This window comes from Meriones unguiculatus, chromosome 14 (assembly GCF_030254825.1).
Source record: "Meriones unguiculatus strain TT.TT164.6M chromosome 14, Bangor_MerUng_6.1, whole genome shotgun sequence".
Lineage (NCBI taxonomy): Eukaryota > Metazoa > Chordata > Mammalia > Rodentia > Muridae > Meriones > Meriones unguiculatus.
The window spans coordinates 89,535,776-89,558,964 of NC_083361.1; the positions used below are offsets into that span (position 1 = coordinate 89,535,776).

A 23,189-nucleotide genomic window follows, 5' to 3' on the forward strand; every position below is an offset into this window, starting at 1 on the left:
ATAACCCAAAAAGCAGACTAAGGCAAGTGTGATGGTGTAGAAGACTGTTCTAAGAGATAGAATAGTGTCAGATCAAGTTGGGTCTTGTATGGTCCATTCTGAACTTTACTTTAAGGGCAGGAGAAAGTCATCAGAGTGTAGATCGAGAGAAGGCAGATGTGACCATCTAGATGTTGGGGGAGAATGATAGGTCAAAGTTGGAAGAATGCAGACCAGCTAAGAGGAATTAAGGTGACATAGGTGGGAGATGATGACTAAAGAGCATTCCAGTGGGATTAGGAATGGAGAAAATTGTATAGGTTCAATAAATTCAGGAGGCAAAATGTACAGAATTTAGTAATTGCTTAATTAGTTGGGCATAGAATTGGGGAAATGACTTCTAGATTTTTCACCCTGACCAATGAGAAAAATCAGAAACACTATTTATCAAAAACAGCCTACCCAAATTATTTTTCTCTCCAAGTCTAATTGAACAGGAAGCTGAGGTATTGAGGGAAATATTTTCAGATAATCACAGAGACATAAACAATCTAATGAGAATGAGGAGTCTACATTTCTTTTCAAGAAAGAGTTTCTTTATATAGCTCTGGCTGTCCTGGAATTCACTGTAAACCAGGGTGGCCTTAAACTCACAGAGATCCACCTGCCTCTGCCTCCTGAGTGCTAGGCTTAAAGGTGTGTAACCACCTGCATTGGTTACTTTTCTGTTGTTATGATAAAACACCATAACCAAAGCAGCTTGTAGAAGGAAAGGTTTCTTTGTGGCTGACAGTTCCAGTGGGAATTGACAGAAGCCCCTGACTGTCATGGCAGGGAGCATGGCAGCAGGCAGGCAGGCATGATGCTGGAACAGGAGCTGAGAGCTCACATCTTTATCCCCCACCACAGGCAGAGGACTAACACATTGAATGTGCCAAGTCTTTTAGACCTTAGAGCCTGTCCCCAGGACTCACCTCCTCCAATAAAGCCTCACCTCCTAATCCTTCCCTGGCAGCTTCGCCAACTAAGAACCAGCTGTTCAATTTTATAAGCCTTCGTGGGGGGGTCTCATTCAAACTTCCATAGTCTAATTAGCAAAAGTATAAGGTGGAAAAGATGCACGCTTCATATAGGCAGGGTTCTGTAGTTGATCTACACACAGTCTTCTTGACTTCCGTACCTACTCCTAGGCTTATAAAGCCTTCTTACACAGAATCAGTATGTGTCCCACACTCTTCCTTTCTCTGCTCTTCCCTCTGGTCTTATGTTCTCTATGCCATAATATCAATCCTTACCCTAAGAAATACTGTTCTGACCAATGTGAGTCCCTCTGAGGTAGCAATCTGTTGTAGTCATTATATCAGAACTAGAAGAAGAGTGATTACAAAGAAACCTATCTAGAGTCACATTCTCTATAGCCCAGGCTGGCCTCAAACTCACTGTGTAGCTGAGGCTGGTCTTAGCCTCTTGAGACTCCTCAGCCTGCTGGGTTCCTCTTCCAGTACAGAGACTATGAGCACATGCCACCATACTCAACGAATAACAGAGTTATGTTATTAAGTTAAATAGACCAACCAATTAGGATTATTTGGCAATTGGTACCCAAGTCATCTACATGGAAGAACAGAGTTTTCATTCATTTTAATATTTTAATACCTTAGGACAGGAATAACTTAATGATTCACTACACATGAGTATTGGAGGGGTTATTACATTTTTTACTTATTAATTAACAGAAACATTTTTACTTATTTATTCTGTGTGCACGTATGTATGGGAGCTCATGCATGCTATGGTGCTTGTGTGTAATTCAGAAGATTAAATGTGGGAGTTGGTTGTTTCATTCTTTTCCTTCTACTGTGTGGGTCCCAGGGATGGAACTTAGGTCATCAGATTTGGCACTGAGCCTTTACCAGCTGAGCCATCTTGCCAACCCAAATATTGAGTTTTTGTTTGTTTGTTTGTTTGGTCTCTGAATCTGTTTCCAGAGGCTATTAGATGGAGCCTCTTAGAAGACAGCTATGCCAGGCTCCTGTCTGCAGGCATTAACAGAGAATCATTAATAGTGTCAGGCGATGGCTCTCTCCCATGGGGTGGGTCTCAAATTGGGCCAGGCATTGGTTTGCCATTCCATCAAACTCTGCTCCATCTTTATCTCTGCTGACCCATCTTGCCAACCCAGATGTTTAGTTTTTTGTTTATTTGTTTGTTTGTTTGTTTGGTTGGTTGGTTGGTTGGTTTTTACATTTTGTTTCATTTTTTGAGGCAGAGTTTCTCTGTGTAACTGCCCTGGCACTCGGTCTGTAGGACCACTCTGGCCTCGAACTCACAGAGATCCGCCTCTGCCTCCCAAGCATGAGATTAAAGGCATGTGCCACCACTGTCCACTGAAATATTGTTTTCTAGGTGTTGGCTTTCTTTAGAAAAATCTATATAATAAAATATTCTTGTGTACTACATGAGGTATAATTCAGAAATCAGATCCCAGGCCTGGCAAGAACTTCTTTAAGACACCTCAATAGAAATATCCTACCTGGGCAGTGGTGGTTCATGCTTATAATCCCAGTACTTGGAAGGCAGAGGCAGGAGGATATCTGTGAGTACGAGGCCAGCCTAGTCTACGGAGCAAGTTCCGGGACAGAAAAACCCTGTCTTGGAAAGCAAAAACAAACAAAACAACAAGAACAACAACAGGAAATATCCTAACTCACAACAGTACTAAGATAAAAAGACACAGGCCTGAGACCTGAACTCAAGAAATGCCAGAGCTTAGGAAACCAACAGCGGAAAGGGCAGGACAGAAAGGAAGCCAAGAAGAAACTTGAGAATGAGAGAGGAGCTGAGAGAAAGTAGCATGGTGGATGAGATGTAAGGGAAGGAGTTCAAGGACTATGAAAGGCCGACAGCAGCAACCGCTGCAAAGACTTCCAATAAGCTCACAGCAAAAACAACATTCTTTGAATTCAGCACGGTGAAGGTCATGAACCTCCATAATCTGGTCCACATCAGCAGAAAATTGAAGTGCCCACACTGACGAACTGAACAAGCAGGAAGAAGCTAAGTAAATGAAGGACCTCCATGTAGAAGCTTGAAAGAAACAGGAGGTAGAAACTGGAAAATGATTTGAGGTTAGAGTTTGGTTTGGGGCCAGATATAGAGGTGCACGCCTTTAATCCTAGCATTCTGAAGGAAGAGAAGGCAGGTCAAGGCCAGTCTGACCTACATAGTGAGTTCCAGGACGGCCAGGGGGACAGAGAGAGACCCTGTCTCAAAACAAAACAAAACAAGAGTCTGCTTTAGGGGACTGGAGAGATGCTCAGCTATTAAGAGCATTAAGAGAACCCCCAGCACCCACACAGTGGCTCACAACCAACTCCGGTTCCAGGAGATCTGATGTCCTCTTCTGGTCTCTGTGGGTACTGCATTCATGTGGTACACAGACATACATCCAAAACACACTATATAAAATAATAATTAATAATAATAATAATAATAAATCTTCTTAAAATTTTAAAGATTCTAGTTTTGTGTCATGGAGATTTCTCAAGAAACTACAATCAAAACTTTGGAGAGACAGAAGCAAGAGGCTCTTAAATCTGAGACTAATCTGAGCTAAATATCCAGACCCTGTTTCAAATTTTTTTCATTATTTTATCATTTTATAGCCTGATCACAGCCACCCACTTCTTCCCAGTCCAACCCTCACAGTCCCTCCGCCATTCTCCCTTCCCTTTCTCCCTAGAGAAGGGGAAAAATCCCAGGGGTACCTTCCCCCCCTTCTCCCCCCCCCCCCCCCCGGCACATCAAGTCACAGCAGGACTAAGAACAGCCTCTCCCACTGAGGCCAGACAAGGCAGCCCAGCTAGGGGAAAGAGATCCAAAGGCAGGCAACAGGGTCAGAGACAGTTCTCTTCTCATTTTGTTAGTGGACCCACATGATGTCCAAGCTACACATACGTGTAGGGGGTCCTATGTCCAGCCCATGCATACTCTTTGGTTGGTGGTTCAGTCTCTGTGAGCCCCCACGGGCCCAGGTTAGTTTATTCTGTAGGTCTTCTTGTGGTGTCCTTGACCCCTCCAGCTCCCTCCATCTGTCATCCCACTCTTCCACAAGACACCCCAACTTCAGCCTATTGTTTGCTGTGGGTCTCTGCATCTGTTTCCATCAGCTGCTGGATGAAGCCTCTTAGAAGACAGTTATTCTAGACTCCTGTCTGCGAGCACAGCAGAGTATCGTTAATAGCATCAGGCGATGGCTCTCTCCCACTGGAAGTCCCACTTGGCTACAGGCCGTGGCCATGTCAGACTCCATATTCCCCATCGCTAGGAGTCTCAGCTAGAGTCACTAGTGTAGACTCTTGGGAACCACACTGATTTCCATTCTCTCTCAGTCCTCCCCCCAACCCCACTCCACTCTGCTCTCCCTGCACCTGATCTCCACCCCTCTCCCACCCATTTTTTGTAAATTTATTAATTTAAATTAAATTAAATTTATAAATTTAGGGAGGGGTGGCTAGAGTGATGGTTTAGTAGTTAAGAGCACTTGCTGCATTTGCAAAAGACTTGAGTTCAGTTCCAGAACCCTTATGGGGCAGCTCACAAGCACTTGCAACTCTAGCTCCAGGGAATCCTACCTCTGTGCAAAACCATAAACCATACATATGTGGCATTCTCTCTCTCTCTCTCTCAGCTTCTTGTTTGTTTGTTTGTTTGTTTTGGGGAGGACAGGGTTTTTCTCTGTAGTGATGGCTTTCCTGGAACTGGCTCTATAGACCAGGCTGGCCTTGAATTTAGAGATCCAAATACCTCTGCCTCCCAAATGCAGAGATTAAAGTTATGCACTACCATACCCAGCTCACATTTTTTAAAAAGTTTCATTTATGTATCTTGGGGGATGACTAAGGTCAGAGGGAGCTTTGCATGCCCTGGAGCTAGAGTTACAGGTAGCTGTGACTCCCTGTCATGAGTTCTGGGTTCTGAACTCAGGTTCTCTTAACAGCTGACCCATCTATCTGGCCCCCATATACATGCATACATGCATACATACATTCATACAAACAAACATAAAACACTAAACTAAAAATAGAAATTGCATCCAACCCGGAAATCCCATTCCTGAGTATATATAGGGTTTACCAGTGGCACATTTTCCACCACTCCTTCACTTAGCTATGAGACCCTATCTGGGAAAGGTGTGTCTCAGATCCGCCCTTCCTACTCTTTATTTTCATGGGGTCTTAGTCCTACAACCCACTTTATGGAAGACTCCAAACCCAGTTCAGAAATGGGTGCATGACTAAAAACGAACATAGAAATCAGGTCCAGGAATTTTCCTGGAACTATTATGTACAGTGTAAGCTTGGCAGGAATCTTGCCACTAAGAAGGTGGTGGCTTCCTGACAATGAGGCCAACCTGAAGGAGGAGGAGGAGGAAGAGGAGGAGGAGAAGCAGCAATACAAGCCAATCCAGATGTGTCATGCCCAGCCTCTGCATCTTTGGACAGTGCCACTTCTCTGTTCTACTCATTCAAACCATGAATCAGTTAGTGTTTGGATAATGCTGTTCTCCCCCCCCCTTTTTTTTTTTTTTTTTTGCTTTAAACTCTTGTTCACTTGGAATGTCCAGTGATTTCTGTAGCCATATTGAACAATGACTGATGTAACACATATTCCTAGTTTGCAACTGTATGTAGGGCATACACACACAGAGAGACACACACATGCACACAGCTTAGAGAGTGTCAGTGTGGTGGCATATGCCTGAAATCCCAGCAGTTGGGAGGTAGAGACAGGAGAAGAGAGAGTTCAAGGTTACCATCAGCTGCAAAGAGATTTTAAGGCCAGCCTGGGCTATATAAGACCCTATCTCCAAAGCCCAAACAACTCAGAGAGTTTCTCAACAGTGAGTTAAGAGGGTTAGCAGGTGTTTGAAGTCAGGCATGTCAAATTCTGAAATTCTCTTTCTCTGACCTCTAGCTGGGTCAGTAAGGCAGAGAAATGAAGTGTCATTATGGAAGTACTTCAAATGTTCAATACTTGTGTTCAATCTAGGGAGGAAAAATGGCTTTCAGGGAATAGAAGATAGTAAGAAAGTAAAAGGGCAGAAGCATGGGTGGGAATGGGGTGTGCATGGAAGCAGAGTAAAACTAGATTGGGCTCACACCTGGGATGCTGTGATTGAAGGGATTTCTTCACAGGTGAAACAGTTGTGAGTGATGAAGAGCAACAGTTTGGCCATAGGGGAGCTGAAGTAGGAGAAACATCTGTACAGAGAGAGAATGTTTTATAACTGACAGGACACAGTCAGGAGGGTGACAGATGCCAGCCATAAGAATAGTAGAGAGAGGGGCTGTAGAGATGGCTCAGGAGTTAAAGCACTTGCTCCACGGTGTGAGAACCTGATTTGGCATCACCAGGAACCCACGTAAATGCTGGATGGGTAGATGCCAGGTGAGCTGAGCAGCCTCCTGTAGTTCTAGCCCGGAGAGAGCAAGGAAGAACAGCAAGACGAGCTGTAGCACTGACTGCTGGGGTTGGCTGAGAGAGCCTGCCTCACTTGCACGAAGGAAGAGTGAGCCGGCATGGATCTGAACATTGACCCTGGGTCCACGTGCACACCTGCACAACATGCACATGCACACACACACACACACACACACACACACACACACTCAAAAATGTGCATGCACACATTCTTCTTGAGCGTTCTATCCCCGAGTTGTTTCCCTCTTTTTATATTTTATTTTGTAAAAAGCTCTTGCTATGTTGCCCGGGCTGCCCTTAAACTCATTTTGTGGCCTAGGCAACAACTGTTGGCTTTGTAAGCCTCCTGCTATCCAGTCTCTCCGGTAACTGAGCTCCCAGGCCTGAGCCACCAAGCACAGCACTACACCCATCTTGAAGAAGTCACAGAGAGTAGGATATTCAGAATAAAACCTCCAGTTTGGTGATAGAGAGATGGCTCTGCACTTAGAAGTACTAGCTTCTCTCCCAGAGGAGCCAAGATCAATTCTCAGCACTCACGTGGCACCTTACCACTGTCTAGTAACTCCAGTCCGGTCCCAGGGGATCACATGCCCTTTTCTGGCCTCCACCAGCAGCACACATACACAGAGGCAAAACACCCAAACTCATAAAATAAAATTAAACAAACAAACATCACCCGCACCCCAGCTAGAGTTTCAGGCTATTTTTTTTAAGCCTAAATTTTAGGTCCTAGAACAAAGCAACCCCAATGTCAGCTGAATTTGGAAAGGAAAGAGAATCTCAGCTGAGAACTACTTGTTAGAGCCTGCTAACTCGTGGTTTTAAGTTTGGCGCCTAAAGCTTTGGGTGGTCTCTGAGCAGAAAAGAACCATGCATGGAAACTTCTATGCAGGAGGCTCCTGCTGGCCTCCAGAGTGCAAACACCAGGGAGGGAAAGAGGATCCAACCGCCCGTACCAGCAGCCTGTCTGTGGCTCCAGGCTCCAGCAGAGTCCCCAGAGGCTGAGCCTGCACGTTCGTCTCACTGTTCCAGCGTTCACAGCCAATCCTGTCTCCAACCTGCCACTGGTGAACACCTGTTGTTCTTGTTTTCGGAAACTCTTTGTCTTCATCCTGTTTGGCCTTAACTCAAGGCAATAGAATCTTGACTGCTGACTTCTGCTGGAACCACTCGGAATTACAAGTTGAACCCTCCACCCTCCCCTGGGAGACATCCCACAGCAACTCCACACCAACCCACTTCGAACAGTTACTTTCCACAGGCCCTGTGGCTCCTGATGCCCAAGGGCCATTTGTGGTCAGCTTGCAGTTTAGGTCAGAGTCTTAACTCTCTTACATGCTGTGCACACTCATAAGTTTCTCTTCTCATTCTGGTCCTTCTTCTCACTGTGTGTAGAGAGATTGGAATACATCGTGGTCTGGGCTAGGAATACGGCTTAGCCGGCTGAGTGTTGTCTGGCACTCACAAATGCCAGGTTTGATCTCCAGCATGGCATGAGCTAGGCATGGTGGTGCATGCCTGTAACCCTGACACCAGACAGGTCAAGACAGTAGTAGTAGAGAAGTTCAAGGACACCCTTGGCTACACGGTGAGTTTGAGTTTGTAGCCTAGTCTACAAGAGACCCTGCCAGGAAAAGAAGGCAAGAGGAGGAGGGAAGGGAGGAAGAGGGGATCAGAAGGATCAGAATAAATGAAAGGAAAAGCAAGCAATAAAAGGCCTATGGTAGCTGATGGGCAGCTTTGTCCTCATAGGGGGTTTCCTAGTAAGGAGAGCAGGGGCTAACTCTGACATGGATTCTGTTGCCTGCTTTTCAATCACTTTCCCCTGCTGGGACTACCTCAAGAGGCCACAGAGGAAGAGGATGCACTCATTCCTGATTCGACTGGATATGCTGGCTGGGGGTGAGGGGTGGGAGGCTGGGAGGGGAAAACAGGGAAAGAGAGTGGGATTGGGAGGAGAAGGGGGAGGGGCTACAATCAGGACGTAAAGTGAATAAATGAATAATTTTAAAAGGCCTATGATCTGGATTTGACAGCCTTCTCTGCAGGCTTCTCTGCCTCCCACAGCCTGGTTTGAGCTTGGAGAGTCTCAGAAGAGTAGTTGCTTGAATGGGTGAGATGGCTCAGCTTTTAAGAGCTCACCCTGCTCTTGACTAAGATCCACATTTGATCCCTAGCACCCAAGCTGGACAGCTCATAACTGCCTGTAACTCTGGCGCCAGAGGATCAGAATCCTCCCACCTCTGTGGGCACCTGCACCCACATGCAAATACCCACATACATTCATATGCTTTTTTTAAACGATAAAATAATAAATATTTTTAAAAGATTTAACGTTTCAGTACAATCAATATCCTATGACTCATGTGAAGAAGCCATCTGGTTTTTATTCGGCTGAAAACGCAGAGGTGGGCTGGGCAGGGCTAATTCCCATCAGGGCTTCTACTGACTGCAGCCGAGGAGGCTGTTGACTCTCTGGGGCTGAGGAAGAGTCTTGGCTGCATTCAGTTTGTCTATACTGCTGTAGCAGTACAAATTAGGCCCGTGGATAAGGTACAAGCTGGGACCTTTGGAAGAACATGAGTTGGGGCCAAGGGACTTTTCCAAACACAGGGCCCCATCAACTTTCTCATGGGGCCATGAAAGTTCCGTCCATGTCGCCTGAGCTCCTGACTTCAGGTCCAGCCACCATAGCCGCCGTCCTGGGAAGAAGACAACAAACTTAACATAGCTCCTATATTATGAGTGAATTAGCTCTATTCATGTCCTCCTGGTCACCTATGCCATGAAGAGCTAGCAGAACAAGACATGCCTTAACACTCAAAAGCTCCTCACCTGCGGTGACATAGAGCCTGGAAGAACCAGGGCAGGAAAAGGCTGCATCTATAGTCTCAAGGCTGATACCGGGAGGGCTCCCAATTTCCTTCTCCAGCCGCTTTGGATAACCACTTACTAGGGTATTGCCTCCCTTTGACAGGAAGACGTACACTTGAGTGCCCTAGGAGACAAAGGAAAGTAATCAACATAGACCTGTAGAGCCTTGTCCCAGTTTCCACCTTAAGCCTTTCTCCCAATACACACCTGGACCAGATAGACTTTATCATCCCAGGAAAAGGCAGCATCTACTGTCGAAGGACCCTGAGGCCAGTGGTGAGCAATGGGCCAGCTATGCCACCCATCACGGCTGGAGTCCAGACGCCAGTAGTGGTTGCCTGTGGGGTGTCAGAGGTAGTGCTAGTGCTGACAGTAAAGCTTCACACAGTGGAGGGACAAGCAATGGATACAGGTTTGCATCACGAAAGGGACAGAATGCATCCAGAGGCCAAAAAGGACAAGGGAGAGGAGAGGAGAGCTATGTTGGGGACAGCAGCCCCACTGGAGTCAGCAAGAGCATGATAGACAATCTGCAGAAGAGCAGACAAGGCTTCCACAAGTGTGTGTGGTGTGTGGAGTAAGGCACATGTGTGTGGAGGGGGTGCATGTGTGTGTGCAGAGGCCACAGGAGGATGTTGGCTGTCCTGATCTATCATTCTCTATCTCGTTCTCTGGAAAGCAGATCTCTCACTAACTCTAGAGCTAGACTGGCAGCCAGCAAGCCCCACAGACCCTGCTGTGTCTGTTCCCCAACAGCAATGGGGTTACAGGTGTACATCCTGGCTTCCCTGGCTTTTTACACACTCAGTTTCACACTTGAGCAGCTAGCATGCTCACTGAGCCATCTCGCCAATCTCTCTTATTATCATAGTAACTTAGTAAAAGAATTAAGACTTCCATTTACCTCCCCTTCCCTCATTGCTCTTTAATTATAAAACTGTTCCTATGAACGTTTGCACTATCCTTCAAATCTAATGGTTAATTTCTATCACTCAGCTCTCAGCAGCATTTGACTGCACACCTCTTTCCTTTGACACAGGGTCTCAAATCTCATGTATGCTGTGGAGCTGCAGGTGGCCTTCATGAACTTCGGATACCCCTGCCTCCACCTGCCATGCCAGCTGATATGGTGCTAGGGATCTAGGCCAGAGCTTTGTGCATGCTAAGCAAGCACTCTACCAACTGAGCTTCAACCCTAACCATTTCTGCTTCATTAAACATTAAAAAAAAAATCTTGGCTCCAATGGTCCTGGACTCACCCAGTGTACTACTTGTCTTTTTGATGGTCCTCTTTGGTCTTATATCTAAAGATCAGAGTCCCTATTTTGTCCTCTTTTCTACTCTAAATGTGCTTAACTCCCTTGGTGTTCTCAAAAATACCATTTATATGCTGGGGGCACCTGTGAACTCCTTGGCTCAGGCTCACCTCTCCTCTGAACTTTAGGCTCAACTTCAATTGTCCACCTGACACATTCTTTTGGTCCTATTTGGGATCCCCAAACCTAGCATGTTCCAATTGATCTCTGCTCCCATCAAACACATGCATACACACACTCACACACACTTTCTTTGTCTGTGATCCCCTCCCCTCCCAATGATCCAACATGCTCACCATAGATGCTTACTCGCCTGACACTTACATGGTCTTACCATGATGTGTTCTCAGCTCAGACCTGTATTGTCACCACATGTATGTTTCATTGCAGCTATGTTCTCATTGAGGTGTGTATTCATATTAAGCTATATTCCATGTAGTTGTACACTTCTATCACAACATATCATATTTTCCCAGTAGTTAGGAACTTTAGAACAGTATTTTTACCTTTCTGTGCCCTTGCCATTTGTGCCCCTTTTGCTCCACGTATCTCAGATTGAATGTAATGTGGTTGTTCCCGCCCCATTTTGGAGATGTCCTCAGTGTAGGAGTATCACATTACTGCCTGCCTGAGGAGTTATATGTCCCAGATATCATGAGATGGCTTTTACCAACTGATGACAAAGGTCAAAGGATGGGTCCCTTCATTGGACACTCAAGGTGAAAAATCTCCTTGAAGCTATATCCTAAGGAGATAACCCTGCCTCAGTGCTTCTTTTCTGTTTCTTAGCAGTGAGGACGTCTCATCACCTAGTGATGCAGAGTCCAGAGGCCTGGATGTAAGGACTAAGAACCTTGGAAAGATGGGGTTCCTGAAATAAATCAAGGGATATGCAGAGTACTCAGAAAGGCATGTGTTAGAGCAAATGACAAGAGGAGACACGGAGACCCAGGAAGACCCCGAGAGTAAGCAAGAGCCAGGGGTCTCAGAGACACACACACGCAAGAGCAAGGGATGCAAACAGGCATGGACACAGAGAGGTCTGGAGATCAAATGACAGAGGACTCAGCAGGGCAAGGGAAACATGAGAAATGTCTGGGGACAGAGAGGAACCATAGAGTATGCAGACAGGAAGCAGGTGATACTGAGAAGCAGACAGGTAGAGGTGGGAGAAAGGCCTGGGCGATGAGAGATAAGGTTGAAAATATACATCTGAGGAGATGAGGGAGTGCTAAGCGGAGGTGAAGGTACAAAGGAACAAAACGTAGGACATGGTGATGAAAGTGATAGGGCTATGTCAGAGAAGAGCGGCACAGCAAGAGAGACAGACGGGAGGGCAGGCATGGGGAACCCGGGGTAGTCTCTCACCGCTGAAGGCATAGGTGGCGCCGCGGTGGTCAGACATCAATGCAGATAAGGCAGGATCTGGGCTACAACGTAGATGCATAGGATGGGTGCTATTCCCATGAGCAGTTGCATTTCTGTGTCTACCATGGCCTGGAAGAGAAACAGGTGATGGGAACACACACACACACACACACACACACACACACACACACACACGGTGAGGGGAGCTGGGGTCAGAGTAGGATCTGAGGCTGAAGAGATGGCCACTGTTAGCAGGAATGTGGGCTCCCCTGTTTGAGGGATGGGTGGAATCACACCTAAGATGTTAGAGTACAGAGTTAAGTTGGGAGATGAGCATACGAGGCCAGCACGCTCAGCCAAGGTCCTAGGGGCTGGGCTTTCTTACCTCTGCCAGGGCAGGACATGAAGTAGTCACGGACATCCAGAGGGTACCTGGGAGGCACCACTCCGGTGACAGGGTGGAAGCGCAGGAACTGGTTACCCTGGAAGCAGTAGTACCGCTCAAGCCACCTCAGAGCGGCAGTGCAATTTCCAACGGCTGGCCAGGAACGTTCCTTTTTGGTTCTTGTGGCAAAGTCCCAGAACCACTTGCGGTTACCTAGAACCAAGAAATCAAAAAGCATTCGGTGAGGAGGGTTATGCACACCTGGGTTTGCCTGGAGCCCAGGAATAGGTCGGATACGGTGGATGGCTACATGGAGCAAACAAGCACAGCAGGGAGGCAGTTGACTGAACTGTTCATACGTCAAAGGCCAGCAGTAAGATGCACATGATCAACCCAGTAACAGAAAGAGCTGGGAACAGTCAGAGAAAGAGGAAATTAACTGAAATCTGAGGTAGGCATTACAAGGCAGACAAGAGAGGAAGCTGAAGGCAAATTTGTTATACAGTGAAGGTCAAGGACTGTTAGAAGTCAAAGTTGGAAGGTCAATAGGGATTTGGTCATGGTGAGATGTATTCACAAGGCCAAGAGGCACAGGTCTGTCAAGAGGTATAAGGGAGAGATGCTAACCCAGTTACCTTCATTAGAATGACCTCTACCCCTTACTCTACTTGACTTCTAGCCTATAACTGGCTTTTCCATGTTTTGTTCCTGAGAAAGCCAAAAGTGGCTCTTCGGCCATTACCCTGATCACCATGACGCCGTCTGTGTTCTTGCATTCCTGTGTGGACACACCTTGGAAGAAAAGGACGCCTTCACTCTGGCCTTCTCCATGGTGACACTCCACAGCCGCATCCACGGGGAATGGGATTCCGGGAAATTCTTCTTGGAACAGCCTTGGGTATCCATTTTCCTTCTTTTCGGGAGGGTATACCCAGACTTTGTCCCCCTGCATTCAAAAGCGCTGTTTTGAAAACCGTTCCCCCCCCAGCACATCGCATGCGCACTCACTTTTACTGTATTGTGTTTACACGCTGTTTCCTTACGGCTATTTCCTTTTCAGTCCCTATACACTATATACGCTCGGCCAACAAAGTCACTTTACTAGCAATGCATACACATCTGGCTATGTATAAGCAAACACTCCTGAAACACACTTAATAATAGCACTCTTAGTTTTGGCAGACCCACAAGTAGTTATCATCCAATCACTCACCCTTCCTCATACACTTGTTTGCCCATTTATTTATGGGCTCATTCTAGAAACATGTACTAAATGACGACTGCAGGCTGGGCAAACACTATGAGTGGCACTGAGTATCCAATGATGACAAGATCCTAACAGCTACATCCCCAGACGTTCGGCAACCAAGATGAAAAGGCATGCAAAACGCATGTTAAAATATAGAGGGGATGTCTACTTATGTCTGGGAAAGTCCCAGAAAGTTTCAGAGTGGAAGGAAATATATGGCCAAAAAGTTGAAAAATGAGTAAGAACTTTCCAGAGGACAGCAGCATAGAGGACCCTAACATGTACTGAATGCTCAGAAGAGACTTTGTGTGACCCTGTATGACTGGTACACAGTGAACATGGCGGGGAAGGAAGGAAAACAAGGCTGGCGCCCTCAGGCCCATAGGCCCCTGGCATACGGTGCCCAGGTACATGATGGTACCTCTACTGAAACAGGAAACACAGAGAAAAGATTGCTTTGTAAGAAGGATGCTGGATTTGAGGTATCCGTGGGATAGCTAAGTCACAGATTTTTCAATGAGAAAGTGAAAACAGATTTCTAAAGCTTAGGAGAGTGACCCAGATCTGGTATCCAAAACAGAGCCCTCAAAGCCATGGCAGTGGCTGAAATCACCCAGGAGGGTTCACAAAAAGTCTCAGAGTGGATCTCCAAGCAACAAACATTTTGTAGTGGCTAATTTTATGTCAACTTCATACAATCTAGAGTCGTCTGGAAGGAGGGAAACTTAACTGAGAAAACGCCTCAATAAGATCTGGCTGTAGAGCATTTTCTTAATTAGTGATTGATGGTGGAGGACCCAGCCCATTGTGGTGCATCTCTCAGCTGGTGGTCTGAGCAAGCCATGAGGAGCAAGCCAGTAAGCAGCACTCCTCTGTGGCCCCTGCATCAGCTCCTGCTCCAGGTTCCTGCCACATCCTTCAATGATGACACTACTGTGGAAGCGTGAGCTGAACAAACCCTTCACGCCCCAACTTGCTTTTGGTCATGCTGTTTCATCACAGCAACAGTAATCCTAATGAGGACACTGGTTAAAAAGAGAGAGTAGAAAGAGGCAATGAAGGAGAGGAAATGAAGTTGTCATTCAGGAACACCCCAACACACACACACACCCTTAGGCAAGTTAGGAGAAGGTATCTCTTCCTATCAGCAGACAATTTGGGCCCAGTTCTGGGGCTTCGTGAACACAAAAGTCACTTGCAGACTTGGCCAGGTGCCATTGTATTGGGAACAACTTGCCCCACATATAAACAGGACAAGATACAGGGTCATAGAAGCCAAGGGGGAAAATGAAGTGAGTTAGGACTAGCAAGGCCAGCTAGAACTAGATTAGGAATGAAGAACAGTCATTGGATATTGGCTTTTCCTGCTTTCTCTCTCTCTCTCTCTCTCTCTCTCTCTCTCTCTCTCTCTCTCTCACACACACACACACACACACACACACAAAGCACACACACGCAGACACACACAGGTGTGTGGGGAGAGACTGTGCTTTTTCAGGAAAATAAGGCATAGGAGGAGGAAACTTTGTACCTATCAGAAAGGACCCTGCTATAATTTGAATGTGTCCTTCAAGGTTACATGTTGGAAAGTTCATTCCCATACAACAGTGCTCAGAGGTAAAGCCTAATAAGTCATTGTTAGTTCATCAGAGACCTGCCACCCAAATGGCTTAATGTTGTTATTGGTTCAATATGATAATGGGAGTAGTTAGCTATCATAAGAGTAGGTCACTATAAAACCAAGTTTGGATCCTTCCTGCTCTCTCATGCTTTCTTTCTCTTACCTTGGTGCCATCTTTCTATAGACTATGATGCAGCATGAACTCCCTTGCCAGATACAGCACTATGCCCCTGAGCTTCCCAAACTTCAGAACCATGAGCCAAGTAAAATGCTATTCATTAAAATTATCTAGTATCAGATATTCTGTTACAGTAGCAGAAAATGGACCAAGTCAGGCTCCATGCCAACGATACTCAAGGGAGGGACTCTAATATCGATCCCAGCCCTTCCCAGCCCAGATCTTCTCTTGACCCAGCAGTACCTTGAGCAAGAAGACACTGTCGGGACCTCGACGGAAAGCAGCGTCCACTGAACTGACAGAGTTCTTCCACCTCTCTGAGATCAGCTCCTGGATCCCCGAGTGACCCTTCCACACGAACTCCCCTGAAAAACCAACACACTCTGGGATCCAGCACAAACCTTTGCAGACTAGGATGGCTTCAAAGAAACGGCTATTGATGGCCCCAAAAATCCCTGAGCCCACCTACAGATGAAGAACCCTCCAAAGGGATCATGCCCGGAGGTCCAAATATTCCAACCTTAGCCTTGTTTTGTTTGCTTGCTTTTTAGGCAGTGTTACCCTTATAGCCTAGCCTGGTCTTGAACTTATTAGTCTCCTGCCTTAGGTTTCCCAGTGCTGTAGTTACTAGCATATACTGACATGCACAGCTTCCCTCCTACCTTTAAAGAATAGCATGGTCCCATTGTGATCCAGGGTAGCAGCATCAAAGCTCCAGCTATCCGAGCAGCGTTCTGGGTTGGGAAAATATCAGTAAGGAGATAAAATGCAGAGACATAGAAGACAGAAAGACTCGGGGAACTGGGGTTCTCACCAGTTACATCTGAGTCTGGCCTGGTCCCATTTTCACCTTCAGCAACATTCCCATGGGCACTAGAGAAAACACAGATAGGTATCTGGTTCCATTTGGGTCCTCTTCCTGTTCCTTAGCTCATGACCTAGGTCTAGAAACTGACCCCACCACACAAAAGCCCAGCGCACAATCCTCTATCCCCAGTTCCAGCTCTACTCACGAAGGAAGAGGGTTGGCAGCAGCTGGGGGCCAGCACAGGCCCAGCAACACCGGGATAACTAGAGCTACCACTGTCCTAGCCATGCTGAGCTGGAAAGGCCACAGGACGGCACTGGGCACGAGGCTGGACTTATATAGAGTTGGTAACAGTGCCACCCCCACTTCCCACCCTATTGGAAAAGATTTGTCTTCCACGGCTATGCCAATATTGGCAGATGACCTCACAGCAAATAAGATCAAAGTCTACAAAAGAAACCTAAACCCAAGACTCTCTTCCCGGCAGCAGCCCCCACCCCCTTCAGCAAAGTTCCAGCTGTGACTAGCCCACATCCACTGTGACTAGAGGTGCAGGTGGTCCTCAATAAGAACAGGACGAATGATGAGCTTTCGGGGGCTGAGTTTGTCTCCACAGCAGGAGAGGGAGAAAGAGGAGAGAAGGAACCTTTTTTATGTATCAAATCCAACTCAACTAAAGCCTGCGGCAACTAAACAGAGGGCTACTTACGCGCACCTACAACCCCTGCACACAAAATGAACTCCCTCAGAGGTATCCAAGAGAACTTTTCCCAAGCATCCGTCATGGGCCATGGAGGCCTTTTCTCAGGGGGAGGGGTTATCCCCAAACCTTTTCAGCTTTATCTCTAGGCTACTGGTTTGGAGATGTCTTACTATTGCCAAATAACCTAAACTCTGTCCCAAGCTCAACCACTGCCAGGAAAAAAAAAATGGTACAAAAAGCTTCTGAGGAAAGGCCTGACAGTAACAGGGCCCAAAAAGAAGATGTCTCTTCCTTGTGGTCTCTCTCCATAGTTCCAACTAAGGGGGAACACACCTTATTTACCTATCACAGAGCACACCAAACTGTAACTAGGATTGCACAATATTTACAGCTGATTTCTACTTGTTACCTTCTCCATATACCCTTTCTTGACCAGCTTTTTTGACCTCTCAGCCTCTGCTTTCCTTATGTCACCTACTGAAATTTGAAACAGTTTCCCCAGCTACTATCTGATTGCTTTTTGTTAGTTTTGTTTCTTAAGCAATCCAGGGTTTTCCACATGTTAGGCAAGTGCTCTACCATTCCCAGTCCTGTTCTTGTTTTGTATTCGTGGTGCTGACTTGTTTTTCCTCTTATCATTAAATTTCTGAGAATTTCCCTCTTCTGAAGTAAGTGGCCATTGTTAATGGGGGTATCTTACGACATACTGAACTCTGGGGGTCACATTTGTCACCGCCCTCTATCTGGTGGTCCTGTTCCTCCCCCAAATGTTTCAGTCCCACACCTTTCTCCTTCCTGAGATTATTCCTGTCATTTCCAGTACCTTCTGTTCTCAGAACTGGCTGGGACCACTCCCAAAGCCTGCCTCATTTCCATGCAAGATATGCTGCCAGCTCAGTAGAGAATTGTAGGTAGTACCAGCTTTGCTGTAGCCTGAGTCTCCCAAACCTCTGCTCCTTAATGATCTTTCTTAGGTGGTCTTGTGGTCCTTATATCCCTCTACGCAACCTTGGCAAGAGCCTGAGAAAGGCTTTCCTTTATGAAGTGCTGAGACTGGACTGGGTGGCATGATCACACTGAGCATTGTTCTGCCACTGAGCTGTTCCTCTCGACCCAAGATCCCCTTTCCAATCTGCAAAAATCCTCCTAGTAGAAAACCAGAGCTCCAGGACCTCCATCCACGGCATGTCACCAGGCTTTGGCCATCACACACATGTCTCTTCCTGGCTAAAAATGAATATGTGCTGTCAGTGTCACTTCTTCCTTATGGGTCAGTTGGCAAAGCTAGATTTCTAAAGGACAAAGGACACTCCTACAACTGAGGCCCAACACACATATTCTCCCGTCGCAAGGTATCTCTGGGTGCATCTGCACTGGTAGCAGATACTCCTAGACTCTTTTCTTTTCTTCACAGCCTCTAATACCTATAACCTTTCTGGAATCCATTACTAACTTGTCGGCCATTCTCCCTCTGCCTAGCAGAGTCCTCTAAAGAGAAACAGCACGTGGGTTAGAGATGACTCAGTGGTCAAAAGCACTCACTTTTCTTCTAAAGGTCCTGATTTCAATTCCCAGCAACCCGCATGACAGCTCACAACTGTCTGATGCCATCTTCTGGAATGAAGATGTACATGCAGACAAAGTACCCATATACAGAAAATATATACATAACTAAATCTAAAATAAGTAAATAAAATGCAGGGAGAGAGAGAAGTGGTACAGATTCGCTGGGCTGTGAATTTGGTGCTGGTCACAGGTCCTAAGACAAGTTACCTCTTCTCAAGCACACAACACAGCACTGACCTTAATTTTATTCCTCTCACCTAAGAGGCCACCTGTGCTCTGTCTCAGTCCATCCAGCCCTCCTCTTGCCTGGACCAAGAAGCTCATAGTTTTGCACAGGCACCCCTGGAGACCACAGCACACTCACAGCATTCCCTCCTGTAAACTGGCTTTTTCCAGACTTCGCTCCCACTCCTCCTAACCCCTAGCGATGTGGACTTAGGGGTACACCCTCCCCTTTGATCTTTTCCTGTCCTCTGTAAACCTCCACTAATCAGAGAGGGTAGAGAGACCTCAGCGCAGCTTGACTTCCAGGAAAATTCAAGCTCTGAAAAATACAATCATTTGCTTTTTGGTGTAGTCTTCTCAATTTTCCCAACCAGCAGCTTGCTTACTTCCTCCAGGAAAGACCAGCAAAAGTTTTAATGACTAGAATATCCTCTGGCGGTACAAGACTATATTTAAGCTGAACATTGACCTCATTATCCCTCGAGATAGCCATGTCCAACCTGCCTTAGAACTAATGTGACTTCAGTCATTCCTCCTGGGACCACTGAGTACTGGGCGTGCTGGACCTGATGCCTTTGCTGTGTTCTCCAGAGCACAGACTGGATTCTCCCTCTCCTGTGGCTTGAAGGCTTAGGAATAAAGCTTCAAGCAGCTAAAAAGAGCTCGCTGCTCCCAATCAACCCTTCCAGCAAAAGCATTTTCTCTTGCTTTATAATGGATCTTGTGAATAGTTCAATAGTCTGAATAGTACAGTTTTTTTTTTAAATTTATATGTATGTGTGCCTGCTTGTCTGTATATATAACCGTATGCATGCAGATGCCTGGGGAAGCCAGAGAGGGGCGCTGGAACCCTGGAACTGTAGTTACAGGCAGTTGTAAACATCTGATATGGGTGTGGGAACTGCACTCTGGTCCTTTGAGATATCTCCCCTGACCCTAAACAGCCCATTCTTGTCTCCTTTGTGTAGAAAATAACTTATTCACATCTACTAGGCACTTGTGTCGCTGTCACACTAAGCACTTACTAAGATTTCATTTAATATATGTCATTTTGATCCTGTGGTTTGAATGTGTTTGTCCTCTCCAAATTCATGTACTGGAAGCTTATTCTCCAATGAATGAGGCAGAGGCAGGAGTTGGGGCCTGTGGGGAATGCAGCTATAAAAGGAGCATGGAGACACAGGCTCTCCCTCTCTTCTGCCCCGTGAAGAGCAGTCCTTCACCAGGCTCCGCACACACTGGCACCTTGAGCTTGGCCTTCCTAGGCTCCAGACCTGTGAGAAATACATTTCTTTGGGTGTTTTGTTTTAGCTGCACAAATGGGGGAGGCAGAACTGTTTGCCCTATTTTATGATTGAGGAAAACGTGAGGACTCTCAACCAAATCGCTTTGTTAGCAACTGATGGAGCCCTGACTTCAACTATGGCTTCTTTATCCCAGCGTGTGCTCCTAAGTTTATGGAGGGCCATGCTGGTAAATATTTAACAGCTGTTCTCTAGGGGGTTCTGTGTGGTCTCCTACCAGAGAGATGTAAAGAAACACAGGGCACCATAATGGTAGAGTAAGTAGTAAGGGGATGCTTTTGAGTATTCTTCAGCTTTGATTTTTTTAAAAAGGATTTAACTATTTAACATTTTTTAGAGACAGTTTTGTAGCTCATGCTGGCCTCAAGTTCATGATCCTCAGGCTTTAGCCTCCTGAGTACTAAGCTAACAGATTAGTTTTGTTGTTTTTTATTTTTGTTTTGTTGGTGGTTTTCTGTTGTTTTTGTTTCTTTTTGAGACAGGGCTTCTCTGTGTAGCCTGGGCTGTCCTGAACTCACTAGACCAGGCTGGCCTCGATCTCACAGAGATCCACCTGCCTCTGCCTCCCTGAATGCTGGGACTACAGGTGTGCGCCACCTCACCAGGCTTTTTCTTTTTTGGAGGGAGGGTGGGGGTTCAAGACACAGTTTCTCTGTGTAGTCCTGGTTGTTTCAGAATGCACTCTATAGTCCGTGCTGGCCTCAAACTCAGGGACTCACCTGCCTTTGCCTCCTGAGTGCTGGGATAAAAGGCATGTGCCACCAGTGCCCAGCAGCTCACATGCTTATGATCATAGATCCCAGAGAAACCTAGGTGTCCATCAGCATGGAAAAGTTACAAAAACTTTTGCTAGTACATATTAAAAAAACAAAAAACAAAACCACAAAGCTGTATGTACCCGAGGCTGTGGTGTGAACTGAAGAAATAGCTGAGCATGGTGGCACACACCTTTAATTCCAGCACTCAAGAGGCAGCATCAGGAAGACGTGAGTTTGAAGCCAGCCTGGCCTCTATAGGAAGTTATGGTGCATGACTGCAATTTAATAATGGCTGGCTTTTAGCAATCAGGTCTCAAAGTACCTGATAATCAGTTCTCATTAGGCAGAAATGAAAGAACTACAGAATCCACTAGATACCATAGTATCTAGTTGTAGAAAGAACTTTTCTTTTGGTATCAAATATGGAATATAACATGAGGCAAGCATTCTACCATGGAGCTATATAACCCCAGCCCCAGATGAGGGTTTTATCTGCTTTTTTCTTCTTCTTCAGCACATGGAACAATGCCCATAATACTGTATTACATAAATAATAAATCCTGTGAGTTCTGCTTTCTAATTATACATGAAATCTGTATATTCCTGGCCCTTTAATAGTGCAAGAATAACATTTTCTCAGCTGCCCACTGAGATAGCTTCCCTGCTTCTTCTGTTCCTCTGTAATCAGTCTGCCCCTATATGTCAGTTTTCATTACCATGGTGATCTCCAAAAGAATACCTGAGGTTAGCTTGAAAGACTTATTATATATTCCAGTTTCGTCATACCCCACCCCTCTTTTTGGGGGTACAGGCTGGCCTGCAACTTGTTATGTGGACTAGACTATCAAATTCAACTGCTCTGCCTCCCAAGTACAAGGATTAAAGGGATGTGCTACCGTGCCTGGATCTTTTCTCATTCTTAAAATATCCTCCTTAAAAACAAGGATCCACAAGGATAGCAACAGAACCAGAAAATTTGAACACAGGGGTCTTTTCTGACCCTGATACTCCAACCAAGTACCAGGCATGGAGATAACCTAGAACCCCTGCACAGATGTAGCCCATGGCAGTTTAGTGTCCAAGTGGGTTCCATAGTAATGGGAAGAGGGACTGCCTCTGACATAATCTGATTGGCCTGCTCTTTGATCACCTCCCCCTGAGGGGGGAGCAGCTTTACCAGGCCACAGAGGAGGACAATGCAGCCACTCCTGATGAGATCTGATCGACTAAGATCAGAAGGAAGGAGAGGAAGACCTCCCCTATCAGTAGACTTGGGGAGGGGCATGCGTGAAGAAGGGGGAGGGAGGGTGCGACCGGGAGGGGAGGAGGGAGAGCCTTATGGGGGATACAAAATGAATAAAGTGTAATTAATAAAAATAAATAAATGTAATTATAAAAAAAAAAAAACAACAAGGATCCAATTGATGGAACCTTTTCTTTTACAAAGACCTCATACATCAGCATTTTTTGTTTGTTTGTTTGTTTGGAGACAGGGTCTGGCTGGGTGGTGGTGGCAAACACCTTTAATCCCAGAACTTGGAAGGCAGAAGCAGGCAGATTTCTTTGAGTTCCAAGCCAGTTTGGTCTTCAGGACAAGTTCCAGGACAGTCAGGGCTATACAAGAAAACTGACTTGAAAAACAAAACAGAACAAAATAAACAAAAAAGACAGCATCTGGCTGTATGGCCTGGTACTCAAAGTGTAGCCCAGATCGGCCTAAAACTTAAAGCAATCTGCCCACTTCAGCAGCCCACATGCTGAGGGCTCAGGCTTGTAAACGCAAGACTATCTTTGCTTTTGTCTTTTGGGGACGGTCTGCGCACTGGAACTCCCTGTAGTAGACCAGGCTGGCTTGGAACCTGAGTGCTGAAATTAAAGGTGTGTACCCCCATGCTCACCATGCCCGGCTATCTCTCCAGTTGTTTTCTTTTTTTTTTTTTAAGGTGCAAATACGGTTTAAAAATATGTATCGGCAAAATGTTTATGTAACTATTCTGTGCTGATGGACACCGAAGTTTCTCTGGAATCTGTTTTCTATTTAAAAGCTGTGCTAAACATTTGGCGAACACACTCTTTGCATTTGTCCAATTTTCCCCTACACTACATTCCTAGAATTGGAAGGCAACAGATAATTTTAAAGTACCCAGTCTTCAACAGAAGTGGTTTAGTGATGTCAATCACTTTCTTTTTCACTGATATTCTCTTCCCACAGCACTGTCCAGTCACCGGTTCATGAGTCCTATTGCTTAAATTCTCCAGTGGTTTGCTGTTACACTCAGACCTAGATTTGACCTTAATTGAATCATCCAACTCAGCTCTCAGTCTTCAAACTGATCCTTTTCCTCTCTCCAACCACCTCCTTTCTGAAG

The 23,189-nt window shown here is 46.0% G+C and overlaps 1 protein-coding gene across 1 annotated transcript; it reads right to left on the reverse strand.

Moving 5' to 3' along the window:
* Window positions 1–8,827: 8,827 nt before the first annotated feature.
* Hpx (hemopexin) lies at window positions 8,828–16,625 on the reverse strand. Its single transcript, XM_021655088.2, has 10 exons — window positions 16,470–16,625; window positions 16,271–16,329; window positions 16,119–16,190; window positions 15,700–15,821; window positions 13,201–13,354; window positions 12,409–12,621; window positions 12,024–12,152; window positions 9,547–9,677; window positions 9,301–9,463; window positions 8,828–9,167 (listed from the first exon to the last, which is right to left on the reverse strand). Exons 1-10 carry the CDS (start codon window positions 16,550–16,552, stop codon window positions 8,908–8,910), a joined length of 1,386 nt encoding a protein of 461 aa, XP_021510763.2. The 5' UTR covers window positions 16,553–16,625; the 3' UTR covers window positions 8,828–8,907.
* Between the last annotated feature and the right edge of the window lie 6,564 nt (window positions 16,626–23,189).